The sequence below is a fragment of the Corvus kubaryi genome, unplaced genomic scaffold, assembly GCF_017639235.1.
Source record: "Corvus kubaryi isolate FWS band 111438036 unplaced genomic scaffold, C.kubaryi_AGA036_p1.0 37334, whole genome shotgun sequence".
NCBI lineage: Eukaryota > Metazoa > Chordata > Aves > Passeriformes > Corvidae > Corvus > Corvus kubaryi.
In genome coordinates this window covers 17,277,974-17,304,698 of record NW_024581108.1, presented here as the reverse complement: position 1 = coordinate 17,304,698, position 26,725 = coordinate 17,277,974, and the positions used below count along the sequence as shown (strand labels likewise).

The window sequence follows — 26,725 nt, the reverse complement described above, 5'->3', positions numbered from 1 at the left end:
TCAAAGCTATCATAATTTAAAATTAGACATAATTATCCTTAACAAAACCAGGCAGTGTGGAAAGGGGCTTTGGAACAGCTGCTCCTCTTCAATTTAAATGCTCATTTGTTTTACATTGACCTAGAAATCAGTATCCTCCTAACCAAAAGCCAATTAGATAATAGTCTGTCTTTCAAGCTTGTAGAATACTAATTTTTTTAATGTTGTTAGTAGTGAAAAGCAAAGAAATAAACTGCAGATGATGCCACAAGTATGCTCAGCTCCAATATGCACAACCAAAACGTGAGGGTTCCCTTCCCTCCTTTCTGGAAGGTCAGATTTACAGTACAGGAAAGACATCCATCACTTCCTTGTGCCGACCCTGCAGTGCAGTCCCAGCTTGGGACAACCACAGGACACTGCAAAGGCAACCACATGGAAAGATTGTCACTTTACTCGAGTGGCATCCCACCACTCCTTCCACAGCAAAAGCAAGGTGCCAAACTGACAACAAGGAAGCATTTCAAGAAGTGGTTCAAAAGCTGCCCTTCCAACCTTGCCCAGAGTTAGGTCACAAACATCAACGTTTTTGGAAACAGAAGGATGTTGGATTCTTTCATTACTGCAATATAAACAAGCTGCTTCTTGAGCAACAAGAATTAAAGACACCCAATTTCCTACAGACTTGAGTTTGGCTTTTTGTCTCTTGCTCCCTCCCATAGTCCTGACAGAGGTAACTCTGGCTCTCCTATTTTACTTCCACCCGACTGGAGACAGCACCTCCCCCAGTCAATCCAGCACTGTCATATTTGAATGTCAACCAGTGCTGCCAAACCACAATAAACAACGAACTGACTGTCACTGAGAGAATGTGAGGGGGTGTGTCCTACTCGCTTCCAATTCTTACAGTATTGCAATTACAGTTAGTTTTGACACTTCTTATTCTTTTCAAGCCTGGATGAAATTGGCCAGTGGCTTGGAAGTTACCAGGAAAGAAGGAACAATTGCAGAAACGTTGATTCCCTACTACTGTTCAGTGTTTCTGGCAGTCAAGATCATTTATACCATTACTTTCAATTTTGGTTAAAGATAATGCCAAAAATACATATTCATCTACAGAGCTGTTCCTGCTCTAAAGAGACAAAATTATGATGAATGCCAGTTTGATTACACTTAAATACAAAGCCATAACATTTCTTGGTCTTCTGAGACTTGGCAGCATCCCTAGAGAAAATTCTTTCCATGAAAGAAGGAGAGCCTTTTCTAAATGCATCCACAGAATGAGCTTCTCAGAAGGCTGGTATCACAGTGAGGCTGACAGGATCCAGTAAGAAACCAATTAACACAGGAAACTACATTAGCAAACAGAGAATTCAATTCTACCAAAACATTAGGTCTTCCTAAAAGAAAGAAACACTGACCATCATCAGTAGTGATTCACACGTTCACGCTGAAAAAGAATCTGCTAGTGCAAAAGGTGGATGTTTTAATATTGAAAGAAGCCTTCCAAAACTGCTGAAGTTGTGAAGTAAACAAGCTTATATTGACAGAATGATCTCATAGCAGAACACAAATCTGTACAGTCAAGGTTGAATTCAAGGCAAGGAGAACCTCTTTCCAGAATAGTTAATGAAGCTGAAGAAACCCCTGTCTCCTTAGGTTTCATTCTGAAGTCACTGAAGTAGAAAGCAACTAAATGCAAGTGTGAGCTGCAATGGACAAAAGACAAACATGAAAACAGCAGCAGCATTCTAAATATACCTCCAAGTTATCAGACATCAGCATTATCAGTTGATTGTAGCAGTTTGCTCTGTCCTGTGCACCTGAGTTTCCCACACTAGCAGCTCCCTTTCCTTCTCAGTACCGCCTTCAAAGCTGCTTTTGCAACAGGAAGCAGAGGAAAAGCCAAAGTCCATTCCTACCCAGCCAAACAAGTAAGCAGATTATCGAGGAGGTTTCAGAGCAGCTAGAACAATGTCAATCCCAGGCAAAATAATTATTTATACAAAATAAGTATCAGCTTTTCCAAAGAACAAGGAAAAGCAGCATCATAGCATTAGTTATTGAGATTTTCATGGGGGGAAAAAAAAAAAAAGATTGCAAATAAATCACTATGGCTTCTCAGAAGAATTCTTAGGTGCTTTTGGATGGGAGAGGTAGGGGTTGGGGTGTTTAAATTACTGTCTCTGCTGATCAAGTAAACATGTAAACATCAGGCTCTGAATTGTTCAGAGCTTACAGCTTGACTGAAAACGGCATTTCTAAAGAAAATGTATCTCTATGAAACAGCAAAACTTTCTGGGTTAAGAACCTGCCAATCAATTGAATTTTTAAAAGTAGCTGTCAGAAGAATTGCTAGGGAATATGACCTTTCTATGTCAAAAGAACAGCCATGCATATAACATTAGATATGAGGAAGAAATTATTCACTATGAGGGTGCGGAGGCGCTGGCACAGGTTGCCCAGAGAAGTTGTGGATGTCCCATCTCTGGAAGTGTTCAAGGCCAGGCTGGATGGGACTTTGAGCAACCTGGTGTAGTGGAAGGGTGTCCCTGCCCATGGTCTTTAAGGTCCCTTCCAACCCAATCCATTCTATGATTGTATGATTTGAATGGGTGACCTAGAAATAAATGTAAAGCCACTAATGACAAGTGTATTCTAACAGCAGAGTATAAACAGTGAGGTCAACACTGTCAGGGTGATCTGAATGACTGCTCTGTGCACTTACTGTGTTCATGCAACCAAATGGTAAATTACACTCGTAGGAATTAGGATTTAGGCAACTACAGCATGAAGGGAACATCTGCAATTCTAACTCCATGAATCTCTCATAGATCCCTTTTTTTAAATACTGGTACTCAATTTGCAGTTTTCCAGTCCTCAAACTATTTTAAGCAATTGGCTATACAGCACAAATAGCAGTTCACACATTTCATCTTTGAATGATTTTAAAGCTGTGTCATTATCTCCTTTTACTCACTGAATTAACAACCTGCTTTAGTCTGTTCCTAACCATTCTGCTTTCCTTTTAACCATTCTTAATTCTTATTCAGAGGTAGGATGGGGGAACACAGTGCATTTCTCTGCCTTGAAAGAGTGGTCCTTAATTCAGTTCTGTAAAGATTATAAAGATGCATGTCTCTTCACTGGCGTTCCTTGTTCTTCAAGCTTCTCTTTCTAAATCAGTTCATCTTTTTGAAACTCAAAGCCAGTTTAGCAGGTTTTTCTACCGTTTTTAGCTTTGCATACCTCTATTTCTCTTTCAGCTTTTAGGGTGTTTTTTTTTTTTTTACTTACCTTTTGAACCAGCACTGAGCACTGCTAGGGACATAAACAATGTTACTCCTCCTCCCATGGGATCTTTGCTGGAGCTTGATCTGTCTTACAAAACCGTCACTGAACACAAAGTCTGCTCTCATCATGTCCCAGCATGGCATGTGCCCAGTCTATACAGAAGGAAGTGAATTCTCCCACTAACATTTTGTTCCAGGGTGTCCAATCCTCCTCAGCACACTGCAGTCAGCATCCCATGCCATGCCGTGGGTAATACAGGCCCCACAATTAATATATCTCAATTAGACCCAAGCTTCAAGGCTTAGTGGTCTGTGCTTTGCCTGTTTCAAAAGGGAGCAGAGAGCAGGGTCTTTAAACATGCAGCACCACCCAGCCACAATCCCAGCCTCCATAACCTTTCCCATGCAGTTTGAGGACATGATATTGGACACAGAACTGCATGTAAATGAGACAGGCAGTCCTCAGCATAGTCAGGACAGAATTTGAGCATTTTATGGGATTAAAGTAATTATCTGTAAAACATACAGTAGTGCAATAATTATTCTTATGGGCAGTGAACATTATTATATGCTTCCCACTACTCTGAACTGGGGGATTCAAAACAGAGCAGACATTTATAACACAAAGCATAAGCTCAATAATGTAGCTTAGGTGAAATGGAGTTAAATCAACTTTATCCTTTTTACATAACAAAAAATGGAGTTCAAACAACATTTCACTTCTTGCTCCAGAAAGTGAAATTGTGGTTACCTACTTCTGAACAACCAAACTATTGGAGAAGTTTCCTGATGTGCAAGGAAAAATGGAGCTGACCATTACAAACAGTTGTCCGTGACTACTCCAAGATGGAGATTCCACGCAGCACAGGCAAAGCTTGATGATAAAATCCTTGTTGATAATGGGACAAAAAGAAATCCGATAGCAGATGGAAGGGCATGCATCATTAATGTACTCCACTGGAGAAGCTAGACACCATCATACCTTTCCCTTGAAATTACTGTAATTTATAGCAAGCCAGGGGGAAGAGCAGTTCACCTTTTGTTTATGAAAAAATAGAGAAATTCAGCAATTAGAACAGTAAGAGAGTATCTGTCACTTCATTGCAGACCCAAGTTTCATGGCCAAGCACCCTTAAACATTTTTTAATCCATTCTTGACATTTTCCCAGGGAAGTTATCACGGATTTGTCTGACAACAAACCACACAGAACAGGGTCTCCCAAGGGGTTCAACACTTCTCATTTATACAAACACTTGCAGCCATTTTCTTTTTAAATCTCATATATTTATGTGTATGTGTGTGTGTGTATATGTATAAAAAACTGATTTCTAAATCACCTTTATCATAAAAAAATAAGAAGATAAGCAAGCCATTCAATTTATTAGAGTGCTCTCTTGGAATTAAGTTGGTAAATAAATCAACTGGTTTGTTTGTAGGTATTACCTGATATTCATACATGTTCACATCAGCCATAAGAAGGTCTGATTTTCTTTTTACTCTGCCTTGTATAATTCAAGTATTTCTCAGTCAGCAACATTTTAAACACAATATGTAAATTATATTGAGAAAGTAAACATGTCAGCAGGCCAGTAATCATATAGAAAATAAAAGATGTCACTGTCAAATACACCACTTTAAACAGCTGCCTGTTTAATCAGGATTGATGCTGATGCCTGATCAATATAATCCAGCAATGCTGACATAGCTCTTTTTCTCTCAATTCAGATGGTTCTGCATGTTTGCTATATTACACATTGTTCTTCTTTCCTTTCAAACATCTAATCATTTTATCTTGCCAAACTTCTCTCTCATTAGCCTATTTCATTCTAATAAGATTCAAGAATTAACTTCGATAAGAAATTGATGCATTTTAAATTCATAACACTCTACATTTTACTTTATTTCAAAAGAAAATATTTGATAGGTGAATTTTAAGGCAAAACATCAAAACCTTACCTAAAACCAAACAAACAGTTATTGACAGATTTACTAATACCCATAAACTTGACTTTTTACATTGCATACTGTCATTTGAGCAGAGTCAAAGAGCTTGTGGATCAAAAGCCCATGACTCAGAACACTGTTCATTTAGCAAGGAGATACTGAAGCAATAAAGGTAGTATCAGAACTAGTAACTGTACAGTAAAAAAGGGGAGCGCATATTTTGAGCAGCTGTAAAGCTGCAATACAAGATACAACTCTACAGCATTCACACTAAGATTCCCAGACCAGGAGCCCATAGCGCAAAGAATTGACAGTGGAGAGGGATCAAGTAGGTCACAGTAGAAGTATACTGTGCATAAAGCAGCCCAAATTCACAATTATCCAGAATTTTCTGGCTATCATCAAGTAATAAGAACTGAATTTTACTGTGGGAGGTTTTTTCTGGGGGTAGGGAAAGCCATGAAGAAAAATAAACACTTCTGGAAGAACACGAAGGAAAGGAGAACTTAGGAACATCAAACAGGCAGGAGAGGTTTTAAAAGGGATCTAGCTCAGACTAGAGACAGCCCAGTGTGCAAAGCTGCTCTAACCAAGGTTAGCAGCACTGATGAAATGCAAGCAGGAATGAACATTCCGACCTTTGTCTTCAACCCTTGGATTCCTGACACTGTGAAAAGTACCACGTGTATTTTCCTTGACAATAGCTCATCCATTAAATTACTTCAATTACCAATATTTAGAAAATTTGAGATGCAGATTTACCAAAAGTACCTCTGCAGGCTTAACTACCTGAAACAAAAACATCACACAGTACCTACTGAGGGAGCTTTGTGTGAGAGATTCAGTGCATGCACTGTAACTTTGTGTAAACAATTCACAGCAGAATTCTCTGCGTTAAAGGTATGCAAATGCTTGTTGCTAATTTGAGCAAAGACAAATACAGAAACCATGCTAGACCAACCAGAAACCAACTTAGACCTGAAGTTTCATGTTTTATTTAAACTCCAAGGCAGAGAATTTTAATTCAAAGTTTCACATAATAATTTGTTTTCATGGACAAATTATAAACCCTGCCATAGGAGTTCATCATATAACTACTTTTAGTGTCACTATACTCTATGACCACATTAAAATAATGAGGTTTGGGCATTCCTATCTTCAATTAGAGTTTTGTGGCTTCGAGCACTTAAAGAATAAATGCTGCCATTAACCTAGACCTTACCCCTCAAATATGCACCAAATATATTAACAATGTTACTGAATCATGAGGTCATTGTGAAAATATAAATCTCAGTGTATTCCATCACAAAGCAAAATCTTGAGGATTTTAATAGGATATTATTTAAAGTATAAAATTAAAATCTCTCATTAAGTTATCTCAACAGCTCATTTAATTTATCAGGCTCAAAAAATATTTTAAAGGTTATTTTAGGTTAATTACATTTCACATCCTTTTATGACAGATTTGAAACCCTGCACATTTTTCAATCCTCTTTTATAAACATTCCCCTTTGCCAATAGCTGAGAGTTCACACTGACATATTTTTGCATACTCACACTATACTCTCAACATGACAGTGTTTTATATTCATGATGAACACAAAATCTTTGGTTTTTCTATGGAAACTTGGTCATTGCAGTAAATAACAAAAGCAAAAGCCCCTCAGTCAGTTGCTCCACACTATTTACTGAAAAAACTGCTCAGGTAGACTTGTTTGTTTTGAGCACATAAGGCACCCTCTCAGGAAATTTGGCACTATTTGTGCTTATTTGGCCACAGCTGCTTTAAGTGAAAATAATTCTGATCAATCGAAAAAACCACAATACAGGAATTCTTCTCATCTATTCCTATAATAAACAATAATTTGGAGGGGGAAAAAAAAATAAAAAATAAAAAAAAAAAAGCACCTGGCCATTATTTGTCCTAGTTTCTGTTCACAAAGGGAAGAACTACAGATATTGACTCTAAATCAAGCTTGGTAATATATTGGTGATTCTGACTTCATACCTCATGTTCTCACAGCACAAGGACTCTGCAGTTCCCACCAGGGGAGAGTCTGAAACTCACAATTAATGCAGAAATGCTTGGGTTAGCAATAATAACCCAGCAAGGGCAGGTAAGAGATCATGGTATGCCTCAGCTCTTCAACAACTGACTTGAAAATCTAAATATGAACATAATCAGAAATCAGAAAATGATGCTGGCATACTACATACAGTGACTGCAGCAATAAATTATTCCACAGCCCCATCCATCTGAGCTCCAAACATCTGCTAAACATTAATAAACAGAGGTTTACAGAAAGTCTGCAAGACTTGCTTTACTTTCAGCTCTTCAGGTGACCAAGGGACTGAACCTCTCTGTACCTGAGCTTATCAAAGTTCAGATATCAGGATTGTTGCATAAGTCCCAGGCCTGTGTTTCACTTACAAGGCTACCCTTATCTCTGCCAAGAGATTTCACCTCTCCCCCTCTAGTAATCTCAAGGCAATAAGGATTTTAGATTAACTCTTAGGAAAGATTCTGAGCTGCAGCTTTTCAGAGGTGATGCACATAAACCTCTGTATTCCCACTGTCCTGCAAGTGGTAAAATAAACAATCACTGTGTCTCTGGGGCTGAAAAAGGATTGCTGGAAAGACACATTGCATGGCTTGGATAAACCAAAGTGACACAGTGCAGGAAAATAGACCAAACAAAAAGTGGCAGCCAAACATGGAGGATTATGCTACTAATTACAGAGCATGTCCAAAGCTTTTGCTTAGTCAAAATGCTACAGGGGATTGTTATAAATGTCCTAAAGCTCAAAACAGTTTGCATTTCTGGAAGAAAGCAGCTTGAAACTTAAGCAAACAAAGTATTTCATGTTTTAAGACCAATCCTCCTATTATCACATCCTAGGAAACTATTTCAAGAAGTATTACCAGACACAGAGGGCAGCCATATTAAAATACTAAATGCAGACATCTCACATTGCCTTTCTATGGAAATATCTGCCAAAAATAAAACATCAAATTTTCACCTACTTTAAATTAAAACCCAGAATTTTTATTGTCTACATCAGTATGTTTTTATAGCGAGGTCATTAAGAACCACAGAACAACACTCATGGAACAAAGCCTCACTCTTCAACAACGTGTGTTCAAGACAGTCTGAATAACTGTATTTTAAGTTCCCCATATCTCCCCAAGCTAAAAAGCTAATTTTCCATGCACACTACAGCAGTTTCTCACTTTACACCTACAATAGTGCTGCTGTCAGGAAGAGAAGTGACTGCATGTGCCAAAAATCAATTCAACATATTCACAGACAAAAAAAATAACATGCAGCATCTGAAGATAATGAGAACTGCAATCATTCAAGCTGACAGTCTAGTGCCTAACAATTATCACAAGGCAAGTTTTATGAATTCATATTTCCTACAATGACAACCCTCAGGTTACACAGAAGGGTGTTCACATTTTCTTTTAAATATGAAAATCTCCTTTAAGCCAATGAGTCCACTCCAAAATGGAATTCACTTAACTGAAGTGAGTAAAAAGATGCTGACTGTGTTTTAAGTAATATGCTGAAGTTTCTTCAGAGTAAGATGCTGACTGTGCTTAAGTAATATGCACTATATAGTAAATATAACTTTAGTACAGAATTTATCACAATAATTTTCTGTTCTTTACATGAATTATTCAGAATGAAGTTTCCTAGTGAAAAACCAATCAGGACTATCAGTTTTGGATGCCTGTGTGAAGCAAGTGTCCTGAATCTATCATGAAAACACAGAGTCATAGCACATCCATTTTTGTTTTCCTACCAGAGACACCTTAAAATCTGTGACAAAGGTAAGTCCCTGCAAGCACTCTAAACCCTGCCAAATGTCTAGAACTTGCTCCATACTTCTTCCTCAGGCCCTGTCCAAATTCCAAAATTGATAATGTACCCAACGAATCATCAGACTCTGCAGCATATGTACATGCAAATATCTAATTAGTATGCATAAACGTAGACTTCACACATAGTCTTAATTTGGAAATACACTTACTTCCCATCTCAGGGTATTTCAATTACAACTGCCAATTTAAAATGCAATTTCCCTGCCTTCATACAGTAATAAAATCCCTTCATTCATGCAGCCATAGTTCCTGCTGTCTTTTCCTTTTCTGTCAATATAAAAATATGAAATCCTACTTGTTCAGTCAAGTATTGAAAGTTCTCTATTCCCTGAAATAATTTATGGCCTTCATCACCTATGACTTTCATGATTATTCTTAAACAAAACTATTTTCATCTGTATTGAGCAACATTTCAATAGTCAACATGTTACCACCTAAAATGCAAACTAAAAGTAACATTATCTATGACAAAACATTTTGGGAAAAGAGCAGCTGCGTGTTTTAGAAGACACAAACGTAAATGAAGTTTTCCCATCAGATTCAAATGTCTGCTTTTGTAATAAATATCCAGGCAATCAGCAGGAGGTAGCACTATGCACAACTGGCATTAATAATTTGTCCCTGAACTAGTGCTGTATTTTTCAATAAAAAGAGATTAATTCTTCTGTGAGGAGGTGGAATTCTAAGCTCTATGCACTCACCTCACTGGCAGCACACATAACGAGCAGAGAGGTGGAGAGTGTGGTGGGAGAGCAGATGTTGAACCTTGCAAGCTAATGTTTAATTTGTTAGTCAGATACCTGGCGTCTGCCAGCCACTGCAAATCCCATTCCTTCCAAGACCTCATCCCTGTGAGTTTAACAACCACTACCCAGGTGCCTGCATAAAGCAGAAATCCTAAATAATAAACAGTAAATCCATTAAAGTGCTGGGGACTAAGCAGGAGATGTGGAGATAGAATTTTCCTTTATAACTAGGAGGGGTTTTGAACTTCTACTTCCACTGCACTTCACCAGGCCTTTTGAATTATTAATTCCCGTACTGAACTGACAAACAACACAGAATTAAGGTCCCCTTTAGCTACAGGAAAGCATCCCTGGCCCCAGCCCGGGTGGTCCCAGAGCCAGGGTGACATTCCTTGTGGAAAATGCAGCTCGTGAGACGCCCGGGGCTGCAGCGCCACCACCAGGCCAGAAACGCAACCCACACAGCTGCGACCCAAAAATTCCCGATTTATGGAATCGGCTACAAATAATACTTTTCTTTTCTAAAACATCTTGTTTTTCTTCATAACGATACCAACCATCATCTCTCTGTTACCAGAAAAAGGATGCTGCAAGCCACAGCACGGCATTACAAAGTGAATTCATTCTCCAGCTAAAAGCAAATGGCTAGTTACTAGCAAGGGATTCCGGGAGGACACGATCCCAGAAAGAACATCCCCCTGCTGTAAAATCACTAATGATTACAGGGATCTCTAACACTGTTTGACAAAAGCTCACTTGGATCGTGGAGGTCACAATTCCTGTCCCTAGCCCCTGGCACACCAGCAGATGGCAACCCAGCTCCACAGACCCCTCCTCAGGCTTGACTAAAACACAGCCGTTGGATTCCACTTCCACATGAATTCAAAGGGAATTACCTACCTCGTAATAATCTCACTCAATAATTCAAACCTGTACCCAATTAGCCACTCTTCCTTGTAGCCAGGAACAATACAAATTTTAATTTTCTTTTTAATAAACAGCATCCTGCACAGGGATGATATGCTATTAGGGGAAGTTTATATATTGGGTACAATTGATTCTATTCCTAATACATCTAATAAGAAATTTTAAAAAGCAAAGGAGCAGAAATTTAGAAAATAAATAGTCAGTATTATCTCCTACATCTAAAAAGCACACCCCAAGCTGGACATCAAAAGTACCATGCCACAGTGTGAGGTCTGTCTGTTACCAGGCTCCCAGTGCACACCAAGCCAAGGCTCCAACAACACAAGGATGACCCATTCTCCCCATTCCACTCAGTATTGCCTAATCCACACAGCTTTGGGGAACTGAACGTTCGCAATAAATCAGGCGGAGTGTTATTCAACAGAGGAAGTTCTTCAGCTTGAGAGTTATTTCAAATCTTTGCATTTGAGCCTTTCTACCCTCCAGATCATTATTCAAAATCTAAGAGGCTTGGGTTTTTAACTGTTTCTTCTAGAACAAGATGAGGGAAAGGTGAACTCTCTGACACTGTGTACAACCACAGTGAATATGCAATTATTTCACTTTGTTTCAGCTTTCACTTTGTTTGAAAGCAAATGTAAAAACCCTAAGTCATTTGAAATGATCCTGTGAAGATGAGACTGACCCTACAAGGAAATCTTGCAAGAGTGGCATCAGAGGATTAACAGAGTACCAACTGCTTAGTCAGCAGCCTTCATCTCTGAAGATGAAGAAATGGCTCTGACCACATTCATGTGGTACAGAATATAAGGAAGTTTACACTAAAAAAAAAAAAAAAAAAACCTTATAAAGTTTGCACTAAATAGAACTGCAACCACCCAGCTGAAATCCTCAACCTCATTTTCAAAAATTATGTTGTTTTCCAGTTCAAAGATTACCACAAGTTTCAGCTCAGTACTGGGTGCACTTCAGAAAACTGAAGCTTGTAAGTCTTAAAAAAAAGAATTTCAAAATCTCTTTCACAAACATATCTAAGTTTCCACTGACAGGCTTCTTCAAACATTTTCCTATCGCCACAATTGGCAGAAGGAACATGCATGGTTTCTTATTCCTGGAACATCTCAAACTTTTCCAGGCATTATATGGTGAGCAATGCATGTGAGATGTAGTCCTAATTAATGGGTTGCACATTATCAGATGTTTCTTTCACAAAACCCTGGAGGGAGTGCTTGAGATGCTGTCTGTGAGGGGTCAGGACGTGGGACACGCACACATGAAATCTCTCTCCACAAATAAAGAAGCATTAGTGTAGTGCTCTAGTTAAGCCTTCTGTCCTTAATGAACATGAGGGGAAAGTCACCCCTAGCCCGCCAATAAATGCTCAGCCATGGAATATTAGCACCTTAGGGCATTGCTTCTGGCAATCAATTTAATTCATACTGAGTTTTGTCAAAATTAACAGTTGCAAGAAAGACACTCCCAGTCTACTCCTACAACAACCATCTCTTCACAAGGTCCTTTTTCTTTTTAAAGTTTAGAAACCCTGATGGTCTTTATGACTTTCTTCATAAGAGAAGAAATCCATATTACTGATCTTTTGCATGATCACTGACAGGACTCAAGGAAACAGGATGAAGCTGAGTTAAGAGAGGTTTAGGTTGGATATCAGGAAGAAGTTTTTCACCCAGAGGGTGGCTGAGCACTGGAACAGACTCCCCAGGGAAATGGCCACAGCACCAAGGCTGTCTGAATTCGAGAAGTGTTTGGACAACACTCAGGCACATAGGGTGACTCTTGGGGTGTCCTGCACAGGGCCAGGAGTTGGACTCAATGATCCTTGTGTGTCCCTTCCAATTCAGCATATTCTAGGATTCAATGAGCTCCCTTAAAATAACACAGTCCAAGGTCTAATTCTTTTTATGACAGGGTAAGATCACAGATAAACCCCCAAACTAAGTCATAAGAGATTTTCCATAAAATTACCCTTCTATTCCTTGAACATGCATTCTATACATATTCTCTGCACCCAGTTTTTTACTGTATTTTTACTGTATTTTTTACTGTATTTTTGGGTCTTGACAGCTGGAAATACCACTGAGATGCCCACAATGATGCTTTATGTGTTTTCCTCTGATTACTTCCTTGGCTTTCTTAGGGATTTAAAAGTCTTAAATAGGATACTCCCCAACAGAATTCAATCTCATAGGATCAGAGCATTCGTCTTAAGGTAGATGATGAACTGAAGGTCACCCTCTGAAATCCTCACATATATTTAGAAGGCACACAGATCAGATCAACAGCTATCATTCCAGAATGACAGCACTCAGCATTCACTCTGTCCTGGCTTCTTTCTCAAGTCAAGGACCTAGTGGCAACTGCTGTGCAGGTACATTAATCCAGATTGTCACACATGTACAAGCTGAAAGATTCTGCCCAACAATAAATTGTGTTTATATATTTTAGCAAGTTAGAATTTTATGTATTTCCAGTTCTGGAGTCATTGCTGATAAGTAGCCTAGCTATCAGTCTTGTTTAAAAAGCTGAAGACTAATTTCTGTAGATTTGCTATTGTTAACTTATCTTTTTGCCCTGAAAGTATTTTCAAAGAGGAAAAGAATGCAATTTAAGTGCAGTAAACACTCTGTATGATTAGTAGTGGTTAAAAAGCAAAAAACCACATTACTGAATGCCACAAAGCAATTTAGCAAAGGAAAATCTACTGATACCTGCAGTGCCAGAAAGAGGGAGCAGAAACAATGCACACAGCTTTCCTGGCTTTCCTAAATCACACTCCACTTCTCTCTAGACATCTAACTACTGTATTATAACAAATAATAGAAGAATTAAATGCTCTAGCAGTCAAGGCTGGCATATTAAAATGACACTCTGCATTACTGAACTTACTCATCTCTTAATAGAGCTGTTCTTCAAAGGAGATTAATTATACTGGCAAGAGACCTTTTGCTATTCTAATTTGTGAATTATTTCAATACCACAAGCATATTAAAACAGCTGCAAACATGTAACTAGCTCCAAGATCCCAGGACTCACTGCATTTAATTAGATGTTCATCTTGTGATGTTCTTTAGTCACTGCTTTTGAAACCCACTTCATATAAAAATGTTTAATGTCTAGACTTAATTAACTGCAACTGTAACGAACAAACAGCCCATCATAGAATATAGAGATAGGAAAGTGACCGTATAGTTCAACACCTAAACACCATCACAGAGGGACAAAGACTGGATTTAGAGATTCATTTCTCTGCTTTACTTAAGAAACAGAGAATTTTAAATTATTTTAAAATAACTCGTTGGCATTGTGTTGCATGTCAGAACATTTGATAGACAGCACAAACACTGCCATAACAAACTGAAAACACAGCATATGAGTAATATGCAGAATTGTAACATGGAAACATCTGCAGCTCGCTGAGCTGCACACAGCTGTTAAGCAAAAACCTAGTACTCCCAATTAAATATCTGAGAATTAATGCTTTGTTTTAAAGCACAGTTATTTTCATTAGCCTAAGCTATGAAGCTTCAAAGCATTTATCTGCCTCTAGAGAACAGGCCTGTGTTTTAACATATTACTTTTTCTAATCCCCATCAGATAAATACTTACACGCCAAGTTCATATGAGCATTCTCCCTTTCTGTTATAATTGAATTTAGAACCACTGGTGAGAGCATAAATTTAAGGCAAACACTGAACAGGCACCAAATTAAGAAGCAATACAATTAAATCAAATCAGAAGAATTTCAATATAGTAACATGTCTGAAAATGTCAAGACTACAGTTACTTCGTTGTGAAATCAAAATGAGTTGTAACACAAATGTGTAGCTTTTTGAACCTTAAAGATTTAGGATTCCTTTCATAGCCTGGTGGTGCCAAACTGTCTAGGAACCCCAAAAAAATTCTCAGGGCTATATCCAAGGTACACCCTTTTACTTAAGGGGTCATTGCTTCTAAACAGTCTTACAATGTAACATAAATTTACCCAGTTACTTGCAGCTCCATAAGTAGCATGCACCAGAACTCCTCACTTGAGTAAAACTTGTTACACAAGTAACTCTATAGATGTTCAGCAAAAAAACATTTCAACTTTGCTTTTAAGCTACCAACAATTTCTGTTACATATATGCCTGCACAAAAATAACTCTTTTCCTACCTTTGTATTTTTCTGCTCCTCACACATCAGTGATTTTAGATTTTTAGAGATAATAAGGAACATCTACAAACAAAACATATGTTCCTTTTTGTGTGCAATTCAGACTTGACTGTAGCCACCTGAGTGTGCATCCCCATACAGAATATTCTCTTCTTAGAAAATAATAATTTAACAGATGCAACATTCCTCAAAAATACTTTCACTTTACCAAAAGCTTTTGACAGAAACCACGAAGAAGAGCATATGTCATTTCCAGTTCTTCAATTCCTTGGACAGTTATCCCTTTCAGATTCATCCCCTAGCTATTCCCTAGGAAAACAGGCAGAGGTAGCTACTCAGAAAGCTGCTTTCCAATTAAACTTGTTTGAAATGGTTGGGTTCCTATGCTCACTTGTCCTAGACTTTCAGTGATATTTCTTTCAGGTATCAGGGAACTTAAGAAACATTGAGAAGAAATGTCCCCAAAAAGAAATTATTCTTCAACAGACACTTTTTTCCTGCTTTCTGTCAAAAGCAGGATGAACATATTCTCTTCCTAGTTCGCCTTGCACCCTAAAAAGTCCCACAGGAACAAAATGCTGCTTTCACTGAGCAGGAGCAGGAAAAACAAGGTACAAACTAAAGCACAGGATCACATCACTTTTTATAGCACAAAAGCACCACAAGTATTCCCAGACTCACTCACCAAACCAGCAGTAAGTGAAGGAGCAGATTGTCCTAGAGACTGATTTCTCATGCGGACCAGGTTGGAGGTATCTCCAGGAGGCTGCCATATCGTCTGGCCCACTCCACTGTGGACACTATTTGATAAGGGAAGTAGCTGTTTTCCTTTAAAAATAAAATCAAAATACCATCAGCTTGTTTTTAAACAAGTCTGCAAGTTCAAAGTACAAAGCTGAGAACAAATACTGCATGTCAAGTAAAAGCATTTAATAAAAAAAGCCATTTCAAGATTTTGGTAGGTTAGAACTTGTAAGAGCACCCTACCAGTAAATTCATTATGTTTGATAACTAAGAATTTTCAAAAAATCTACTTTAAATTATGAGATAACGGGAAAATCCAAAAACCTTGCAAAACCAGACTATCACTTTATAACTGTCCATACTCCACACATCTTAAAAAAGAAACAATATTGGCTGCCTTAAAAGGAGGCAAAATCTCTTTAGTATCATTTTAAAAATTCTTAGGAAAATTCATTCCTAATTGTAAAATACTGTCTCCTCTAAATAGCTTAGTCATCTACCCATCCCCACCTTCTCCTGCCACAAGGACATTCAGCACTACATTTCATGCAGCTTTAACATAACATAGTGTATGTTTAAATATTGTCTTGCTTTGAACCATGGATGGATGTTTTTTTGCTCAATATGTATTTTCTAGCCAATGCAAAACTCCTTTTTGAAAAATGTCAAGCAGTAAATATCCGCAATGAGAAAGAAGCAAAGTCAAAGTAGGTCATATTTTGACTCCATGGAGCTTGACAGCTTCCTTTTATGTACAATGTCATTCACAAAGAAAAAAGAGAAGAAAGCTATTTCTGTGGTTAAAAACTCGTAAGTGAAGAAGTCTGTGAATCTGGGTTCAGTTATTAGCTTCCAGATGACCTACTCTGTAAGTTTGGTCAGTCAAGCCCTGTACTTCAATTTCACCATTGCAAAATCAGAGTGGATAATACCTCTTTTCCTTAAAATTAGGACTGTGGGACTAAATAACACACCCCTTCCAAGCATAGTAAAGATTCTTGCATTCAATGGATTATTACATGCTCAGGAATCACAGGGGGACTGAGACATTTATTGCAGTACTTAGCAGGAAGTCTACACCATTAATCACATCTATGCCATAGAAAAAGACTTGTTCTCTCAGAGGCAGAAAGCTATTTACAAATTCAACTTCACCTGAGAACTAGATGTGAATTATTACATTCATTCCATAAAAGCAGCTGCAGTCTTTGGAAGACTGTCACATAATGTGACCAGCCATGATGCTGGGGGAGGGCAGGGAGTGGAAGCGGTGTCTTTTTTTTTCTTTTTTTTTAACTTGGTTACATTAATTTTCTGTGACAGTTACGAGCAATGGGCCAGGTACACACCAACAGAATGAGTCAAAGTGTATGAGAGATGAGCAGGCTCAACTTACTCTAGCAAACAGAGACACAACATATTAATACCCTCTTCCCAGTCCCACTAAAGCTGCTTACAGCTGTGGACATGATTTTCATGGCTTCATCATTTTCAAGATAATGCATAAATACAATAACTCATTTTAGGTCTGCAGAGACCTAAAACTACAGAAATGTACATGGCCATATTTATGTATGTATTTACCCACGCTCGAGAGCAAGAATAATTTCATTTAAGTCTCTATAAGATATAGTTATCAATATCTCCTTTTAGTTCCACAAAACCTGAATCCAGAAGGGCAGAATTCCATCAGGAGTCAAATCTCAGCCAACCAGTTTGTATGCACAGTCACCTACGCTCTTCAAACTTACTCAGTTCTGTTGCAAAAATTAGGTGGAATCATTTTAAGGACAGAACTTTAGGCTAAAGCCTTTCCCTGTCATGCCTCAAGTTCTACACACATTCCCAACACCCACACTGAAAATATACCTCTAAACATGTACATTTTCTTTATCCAGTTGGGTCAGACTGATCTTGTTGGGGCTCTTTACCCTTTCCTGAATCAGGCATAGTAGATTGAAAAGTCATTAAGATGAATCAACAGGTTCTGGAGAATATAGAATTCTCTGTTCTGAAATTACAATCTCCAAACAGAAAATTATTCTTTAAAGAGAACAGACCTTCCCTTTTCCCTGCTTCTTCCTATTTATTTTGCTTTCTTTTACTCAAGGGAAAAAAAAGCTACAGTACAAACTTAGGCCATCCCAGTCAGTCACCAGCTGTGCAGTCCATAAACTTCTGTTCTCCTCTAGTGATTAACCTGCCTTGGGGAACAAACTTACATGCATACAAAACACTATGAATGTTTCCATTTTTCAGAAACTATCCACTTACTACAAATAAAACACTAAGCCAAGGCCAAGCCAAAATAAAACACACATACTTTACTGCTTATTTAATTCTATTACACCTAACACTTCAAACATGAAAATATTTATCTTTCTCTGATAAAACATGAGGGACTGGGACTGGATGTATTTTCGCAATCATGTAAATCAAGCCCATGCTGATGCCAAAAAGGTGGTTTCACCTTCTTCCTCTTTCCCTCCCACCTGAGAATTTTGAACTCTTCTAGTTCTTGCACTAACATGCAAATAGGCAAACAGCCTAATTTGGGAGGAAATGGGCTGCAACTTTACAGAATAACAGTGGCATTCAGGCATATCAGCTCTTTCATTCTAGACTGATCATGCAGCTCTCTGTGCTCTATTCCAGCACCACAGACTTTGATATCAGCTTTGAACAGTTGTGAAACCATCCCCTAGCCCACTAGCAAAGTCTTTGAAAAAAAAGAAAACTACTGAACTTGGTTCAATTTTGGCTAATTACTTGCCTATGCTCGCTCCATGGTTCTACAGCTGACAAACTGAATTCTATTACAGGGTTGAATATTGTTTTCACAAGAAAAAACAAATTTTACACAAACTGAAAAAACCATCAAGTTAGTAAGCAAGATTTTTACTTTGAATCACAATTGCCTACAGCTCTTTTGAAGACAAAAAGAAACTAAACAGGAATTCAAACATGATATAAAAAGTCAGCTTCCCAGTAAGAAACAATAGGGCAAAGTGGGCAAGCTTACATTCAGTGATGATGTTGGAAGGGGCAAGAATGCATCAATGTGCCACCTAAAGTTCCACCATTCCATTTTTTTAACTTTACATATTAAATCTTAGCTTCTAACTTTCCATTCTGGACAATATACAAAATTCCCCTCTTAATCCAGGCTTTTTCACTCTTTTCTACTAATATCTCTTTTTGCACCTTTCTCTTACATAACATTTTGCATGCCCTGCCGACAAGAAGTCACCTTACCAGTGACTTACCAGTGTTTTTTATAACAACTGTTATGCCAACAATGCTGCATCTTTAATACTCCTGAAGTGTCATATTATCTTTACAAAATGGCATACCTGACAAAGAACTTGCCAAGCTACCTCTTCGTAGCTTGCAGTCATCTTGACTTAGCTGACGGTGGAGCTTGGTTTTCCCAGCAGATGAAAAGATGTCAGGATTGCTGAGTTTCCTGCAACGCAGCGGAGTGGACTCCGTTATCATCTCCTGGAGAAAGAAAAACAAGTGGAAGTTTGTTAATGACAGCCAAGTATCCTCGTCTGAAAGACGCAATCTCCAAAGCATAAACGAGACCGCTCAAAAAACCGCAAAGAAACAGCCCCCACCACCCACCCCACTTCCCCCACAAAAAAAGAACCAAAACAACACCACTTAACATTGTAGATCCCCCTCTTTGGTGCCCCATAGCTGCACAGAAAGCACATCACAAGGTCCCAGTCAACTATGGTCCTTGAACACCACTGCTGTACGAAATACCATTAATAATAGTCAGAAAAATGCAAATATGCTACAGCAGCTTTTTTCTCTTACAGTATGTAGGAGAAAAGGGTACTGAAAAAACAGGCTCAGCTTTGATTAAAGCTATTTCCTGCTAAAGCACAAGTACTTTCTCCAGTCTTCTTCAATCTTTATTCCATCCAGTCTGTGAGTAATATACCTATAAAGAAACTGTTGCAATGTCTATTGCAACCCAAAACTCCTATTATAAGTTACAGCTCTACAAAGACCATATGCACAACTAAATAATAATTAGGATAACAATCAGCCTTTGTGTCATGTCTTTGTTATTACTACAAACAAAATTAGACATGTATGTCAGAAACACTCCCACACATGTGAATTCCTTTCACAGCATACAGCAAAATTTCAGTCAAAATAGCATAGGCAGAGCAGTGTCAGGCACATCCACAGTGCTTTCCTCGTGCTTTTCATTGTTCTGGAGGTGTCAAACTCTCATTCCACACCCAAAGAAGAACAATGAGCTTTGCTATCAGACACAGATTTGAAGACGTGACACTTTCCATTATAGCCCATAGAGATGAACTGCTCAAGTTCTCCCTTCTCTGCAGTGTGAAACATTCCACTTGTTTTAATGGACTCCTCCATGTGATTTCAAATGCCTCTCAAGTGCCCGTACAGCACTTCAAGCCATGCTTATCCTCATAAAAATCTCATCTGAGGCAGAAAATAAACTTTCCCTGCATGATACATTACCACACAATTTAACATAGTTTTGAACTATGTTTCAATCAAAAACTAGTTTACTAGTTATGGTTTTTAATTAAAATTTGCAGATTCTAGTCAAAATCTATTTCTAAAGTCATTAATTCAAATCTATTCAGTCTACAGTGTTATGCCTCAAACTGTCAAATCCAGACCAGGACTACACACTTTAAAAACCTCAAGGGGAAAGGAGGGGAGGGGAAGGAGATGAATAAAGTGGTTTTACACAGGAAAAAAAACTGATTTGGGATTTGAAATAGAATTCTCATTTAGCTCTGAGTCACTCATTCTCAACCTTTCTTAGACCCCATCTCCTTCTAATCATGAAATGTTTTGGCACCTCATAATACTGAATAACTTTGTTATTGTTTGAGGGACAGCAATGCTTTGCTCCACGTCAGCTTCAGCAGTGCACCTTTCCCAGGCTGCTCTGGATACATTTTCTTCTCTGGTTCTGGTCAGACTTTCAGTCGCCAGTGTCTAAACCAGATCACGAGAGACACCTGGGTACCAAAGCAGGTCAGTTCACTTGCCCAGTTCACCACACAGCTGCAAACAGTTGTGTTGGTGCAAGAGTGGGGAGAGGATCAAAAACAAATGACCTGGGGTAGAGAAAACCGCTCAAGCTGAAAAACTCTTTTAACCTTATGGTTCCTCATACACATCTTTGAGCAAAGAGCATCACATTTTCATTTGTCTCTGACCTTCCCCACAAAGGTACTTTATTTCCAGCAGCCTACACTTCTGCTTTTCTGTCATTTGGAGAGCTGAAAAGGCACCTACCTGTCTTTCTCTTTGTACTTGGGAGTAAGCTAAATAATATTAAATTGCAGCATTAGCAGTCCCCCAGCACAGGGGACTCTAAAAGCTGCAGAGGCCAATGGCAGAGAGTCTTTGCTGCTTCTGTTCAGGATGGCAGAACATGGTTACATCCGTGTATATGACTGTAAGTAGACACACAGAAACATGCACACACTTTTATTAAGGCCTGTCCTAAATACCTATAATGTCTGAAATCTGGCACATTTACCACCCGTGACAGTCTGAAATTACCACACCTCAAAAAAAGAAAAGAACTCACGAACATGGGCACTCCAGGTTACAAACAAATGACTTAAGAACCTCATCCAGCCTATCCTCTCACACTCCTTTATGTTTCAATTCCAAATGTCCCCAGCATCCTTCAGTATGCAGCTACTTCCCTGAAACTAGTCATGTGTTGAAAGGCCCCGTGCACATCATCAGCAGTTAAAATTACAATGTCAAAGACTAACTTGAAGGGAAGTGTTCTGACTGGGACTTCTTTGTTCAAAGTTTTGGGGGTGTTTGTTGGTGTTTTGGAGGTTTCATTTGTTTTGCTGTTTTGGTTTTTCCCCTGCAGGTGTATATTCACTTCCCCTTCAACACACACACAAACACACACATATACACCTCTCAGCAGTCCTTCTCAGTGAACTGCAACCAAATAAGAACATTCATTCACTTAGGACACCAGGTAAAGAAAGGCAAGTCAGAAACAAAAGTACTCTAAGTCATGTTACAAGCAATTTCTGTATTTCACACCTCTCTTTCTCCACACAATATATAAATATTCACATACCCCTACCAGGCAAAGAATCTGCCCACTTCCCTACCCCTCCCCTTTTCCCTCTATGCACAGTCTCCTTTTATTGGCAAAAATAATTACAAATCCTTAATGTGTCTTCTTGAGTTACAGTACACAAGTCTTGTAGATCTGATAATATCTAAATCAAAAGTTCTCCAGATGAAGGGCAAACCTACTCCTACCACAGTATCTGATCTGCTACAACACCTGCCTACACACACCTTTGAGGTCAGCCCAATGGCATAAGCTACTTCTCAAAAAGCCATTCCATATGACAGCTGTCCCCAGGTTCAGCTTTCCACCAGGACTTCTACCACAGAGATAAGAAAGGAATAGTAGAAAGGTAAAAACAGCTTCCCACACACTCCAAAGAATCCAAGCTGTCTTCTAGACAAGATAGATTTGGTACATATTACATATAGAAAAATCTTCATGAGCCCTTTTTTTGTTAAGCACATTAAACACTTGGGCAATATTCAGAAGACTATATAGGTGTTAAATGTCTGGAAGAAAGGGTCTCCAATCACATTCTGCAGGTTTATATACTGTTTAACTTTTAAAACAGGTATTAAAAGAGTAAAAGAAAAAAAAAGTGACTGTTCTGAGACAGCCTACTATGTTTTAAAAAATGCTAAGTGCAACACAGCCAGTTTAAAATTTCATTTTCTAAAAGCTGTGCCCATATTGTGTCAGCAAACAATGAAGAGGGAAAGTTTTAGCTTGACAACAATAGAGCTGTCTTTCATAAGACTGCAATTTACTTCACTCATCCATCAAAACCCTGCTTTGATACTGCAGATCACAGATGAACTGAATGGAAATAGCAGTAGATTACATTACCACTCTTAAACAAGGAACGAAAAAAACCTAGAGGAAGAGATCTTTCCCTGTCCTTGCCCCAAAGCAATGCATACAAAGAACACAAAAATCTTACACAACATTCCAAATTAATGAATAAAGAAACTCTTTGCAGCAATAGAGCAAAATTTTGCTTACATGCTTTCAAACTACTAAATTAATCTATCAGAGAAAGTGGTTGAAGAATATATTACATAGAACAAACTGCCATAATTTCAAGGACTCCGCTTCCACTTTTCAAAAGAAAAAATTTTTACAACTCTAGAGATGAAAGCATTAGTAAGCACTTAACACTTTGCTCACACCATGTGAAAAGAACTGTGAGCCTCTCTCCATTCATTTCTTTTCAAATGTGATAAAGAACTTAATTTACTTTGGGCTTGTGGCTTTTGCCACAAGCTAAAAATCAGGTTCAAACAGCCAGCTGATTCCTGCAAAGCTTAGGGCTCAAGATGAAAGTGTCACATAATCTTGATTTGCTAGGCAAAGATTATTGATGTCAGTCCCTACAAAAGTACACAAAAGTTTGCTCACGTAACTTGAAATAGCAGGATATGAAGAAGAATGGCCAAAGCTTTTCTTGACTATCAAGAGGCTCTGCATTTCGCAGCTCAGTCACTTACCACACTTGCACAGAAAAAGCATTAAAACAGTTCTGATACTGGAATAACACACAAGTCTGTTCCTCTTGCCTGAAATCTCACATCAGGGTTATCACACTCAGCTAGATTGTGACGGGAGCTGCAGATAAAAGACAAGAAGCTAAATGTGCTTCTCAATTTGCCTGATCACACTAATATCCCCTGTTAAAATCCTGATCTGGTGATTTCAGAACACAGCTACAAGGAACCTTCTCAGTCATCCCCTCCATTCCATTGCACAGGAAAAGTTCCAAGCAATTAAAGCAGGAAATAAAAGAACAAGCACGTAAACCACTGCAAGGATTTTCAGCTCTTTTGTTTCCCCATTGTTCATTTAATAGTGCTGCAAGAGAGCAGCACAGCACAGGTCTTTAATCTACAAAAGGCAGGTGAATACTGCAAATGTGGATTCATGTTTTCCTTGGACAGCCAGGTGAAGCATCACACAGTCAATGAGACTGACACATCAGCATCAGACCAAAGCTGGGATAAAACTTCTTAAGCCCTGTTTTTATGGCCTACATTTAGGATGTAACAGATCATGCAAAGGACACTTCCCTACATGTAACTGTGTTATAAAATCAAACACAAACTGCCTCACAATCTCTACAACAAGCAAAAGCACTCAGTTGTGACTGACAAACATTCAAGTCTGCAGGTCAAAACATGCTAAACTGTTAGCTGGGGGTGGGGAATCTACACAAAAGTTTTCTATGAACAGGAAATCCATTAATAAGAAAAATGAGAAACCTTTTTTATGAAGCCTAATGAGCATAACAACCTTAGGTCATCTGGAAGTGAATCCTAGCAAACTGTTGGAAGGAAGAATGAAAATTTAATTACAATAAACTGGCCAAGAATTCACTGTTATTAGCCCATCCTATATCTTATTGGAAGATAACCAATGAGCAATGTAGCTTGAGGGTAACTTGATACTTTCTGAATTTTTTGAAAGCACCAAAAATAGTCAACATTGAAAGCTGCACTTTCTATTTTTTAGCACAGTACTGTTTGTCCTTTAAAAGATAAAAGCCTGTTGTGTCAGGGCTGTGTGCATATCTGAGAAGCATTCTTTTTCTTCTCAGCCTTTCCTCATCACTTTATATAATCTGTGTGCATACCCTTAATGAAAGATAAATGTGATCCTGTCATTAGGCCTGCTCTAATATACTCTAAAATACACTGAAAATTAAAGCCTAGAGAACAGATCACAAACCAAATATCTATGTATATAAGTAGCAATTAGTGCAATGGAATCATAGTATTTATGCTTTAGTATTTAGAACTGAAATTTGCCTTAACTTTCTAGTCTGGACATTACACATTGGGAGGAGAGGGCCAGCAGTTTACCAGGAAGCTGGGGTGAGCCCACACGTGACCAAAATTGTAGGCTAAATAAGAATTTGCAACTAAATCTCTTTTTAACTGTGTGTGCTTAACTCATGTACTTGCCAGCAGCACCCTGAAAAATGTCCGAGACAGCAGAATCAAGGAAAATTATAGTAAATCAACACAGCCTCTTAGGAGCTATAATATATTGGTCTACGACATCAACAACAGAGAAAAGCTTTACAGAATGCATTACATCATATAAAAGTGTCAGTATTTTAAAGATGGGAGAGAGTCCTTCACTGTTTTTCTCTGTAGTAGATTTATTTAAAGAACTTTGCAATAAATTCCAACATTTCTACAACAATAAATACATAAACTTAATTTAGTGTCAATATTAAGTTTTCAAAATGACTGCAAAGCCAAGTGTTATTTGCCACAGTGACGTTTTCAACACATCATGCACACATTTACCATTCTGAATACCTACAGCTTCCTCTGTACACTCATCTGCAGTTAAAACACAGATGACAGAAAAGTTACAAACTCAAAACTTTCTATATTAAAAAAAAAATTCCACAGTTAAAGCCAAACAAACAAGAAAAAAAAGGAATGTTCCCTGAAAGACCCAGTATCAGAAGCCTATACTACCAGATACACTCTCCTTATCTTCTTCTTCCAATGAGATTTTTTTTCTTGTTAACTCTTCAGGAAACAACTACAGGGCATGTTTGATTAGAACTAACAAATTAGAAGATTTAATGTTTCATCAGGAAAGTTAGTGCTGTTAACTTTGTTGTGAAGTGTCCCAGCTGCAGGATCACATGAAAAAGCTTGTTATAAAGAAAAGGTAAATATTTACAACTGTGTACATTATTAGCCCCATTCGGAGGACCACTGAGATGCAGAAACATTTTATTCCTAATGGAACCACAGTCTAGAAGAGAAGGTAATTGATGATTAAATTGTATCAGCTTGAATGTTTGGTCCTTACATGAAAACACAAATGGCTTAAACAAAGTATTCAATCCTACTTCAAGATCTCCCCAACAGCGAAAAGGGAAGAGTAATTCTTGAACTCAGCTTGTAAATGCCTAAAGCCAAATGAATTTCATCAAGGGAAGAAGAAGAAACAGAGCCTCCAAAGTGTGTATCAGACTTCACAGAGGCTCAAAGAAACCACTATCAATCTATCAAGACTCCAAACCCCACACCAGGCTCAGTAGCTACACTGACAACAAAACCAGTCTGAACAAAGACACTGAGCATTAAGGCCACATCATTCCTTTATCACTGCTCTTCTAGCATGAGTATTGCAAACCTTAGAAGGTTGCATTGAGCAGGGAAATTAACTCCTGGCCAGATAAAACAAAACAACTCTATAATTCATCATCCTTACTCATACGCTGTCAGGATTAAAAGAAAAAGGACCCCCAAAAAGGGATTTGTAATAAAATTTTATTTTATAAGACATCAAAACACCTTCTCTCTGAAGATTTTCTTTCAACAGACTCAAATGATGTGCCAAGCATGTGATGTGTCCCAACATCACTGACGAGGATTACTGCAAGTTCTCTTGAGCATCCTGTGTGTTATCAAATACTCATTCATCTTCTTTATTCTTGTCTATTAGGTTTTACATGGTTAAATAGAGGTGAATATTTAGATTTGCTAAAGACCATAACACACAGCATTAGCAAACAAAACTTTCCTTGCTTGTCAGCTCCTTACAGATTTATTCAGATATTTATTACAAAGAAAACACTGAACTGAACACCTCAATACAACTACGCTGTGAGACAGACTAAAAGGGGAACTGCTCCTGGAACCAGGCAAGCAGCAGAAGCAGCTGCATTTTAATCTGTGCAGGCAAAGAAACCTATGATTTCATATTGGCTACAAAAAGGAGACTTACCAGAGCATTCCACAGGGCACCTTGATTCCCTGCAACACTGATGCTCACTTAGGAACTTTCAGATCTCCAACTATATTGGTTTTTGTGCACATTACATTGTCTCACTGTCTCGTTCACAGGGAAAGAATGAACCAACATAAAACACCTAATACCTGAGTAGATTCTGT

The 26,725-nt window shown here is 38.3% G+C and overlaps 1 protein-coding gene across 5 annotated transcripts in view; it reads right to left on the bottom strand.

Moving 5' to 3' along the window:
- MAST2 (microtubule associated serine/threonine kinase 2) overlaps positions 1-26,725 on the bottom strand; it is a 190,399-nt gene that overhangs the window by 150,264 nt on the left and 13,410 nt on the right. For 4 of the 5 annotated variants that reach the window (XM_042030595.1, XM_042030587.1, XM_042030588.1 and 1 more), the window contains exons 2-3: positions 19,045-19,192; positions 15,633-15,775 (exon numbers count right to left, since the gene is read on the bottom strand). In XM_042030595.1, coding sequence (XP_041886529.1) covers positions 15,633-15,775; positions 19,045-19,192 — 291 coding nt within the window. Of the gene's footprint in view, positions 1-1,740; positions 1,810-15,632; positions 15,776-19,044; positions 19,193-26,725 lie in introns of those variants that run through there. The other variant, XM_042030594.1, reaches the window with a different exon arrangement.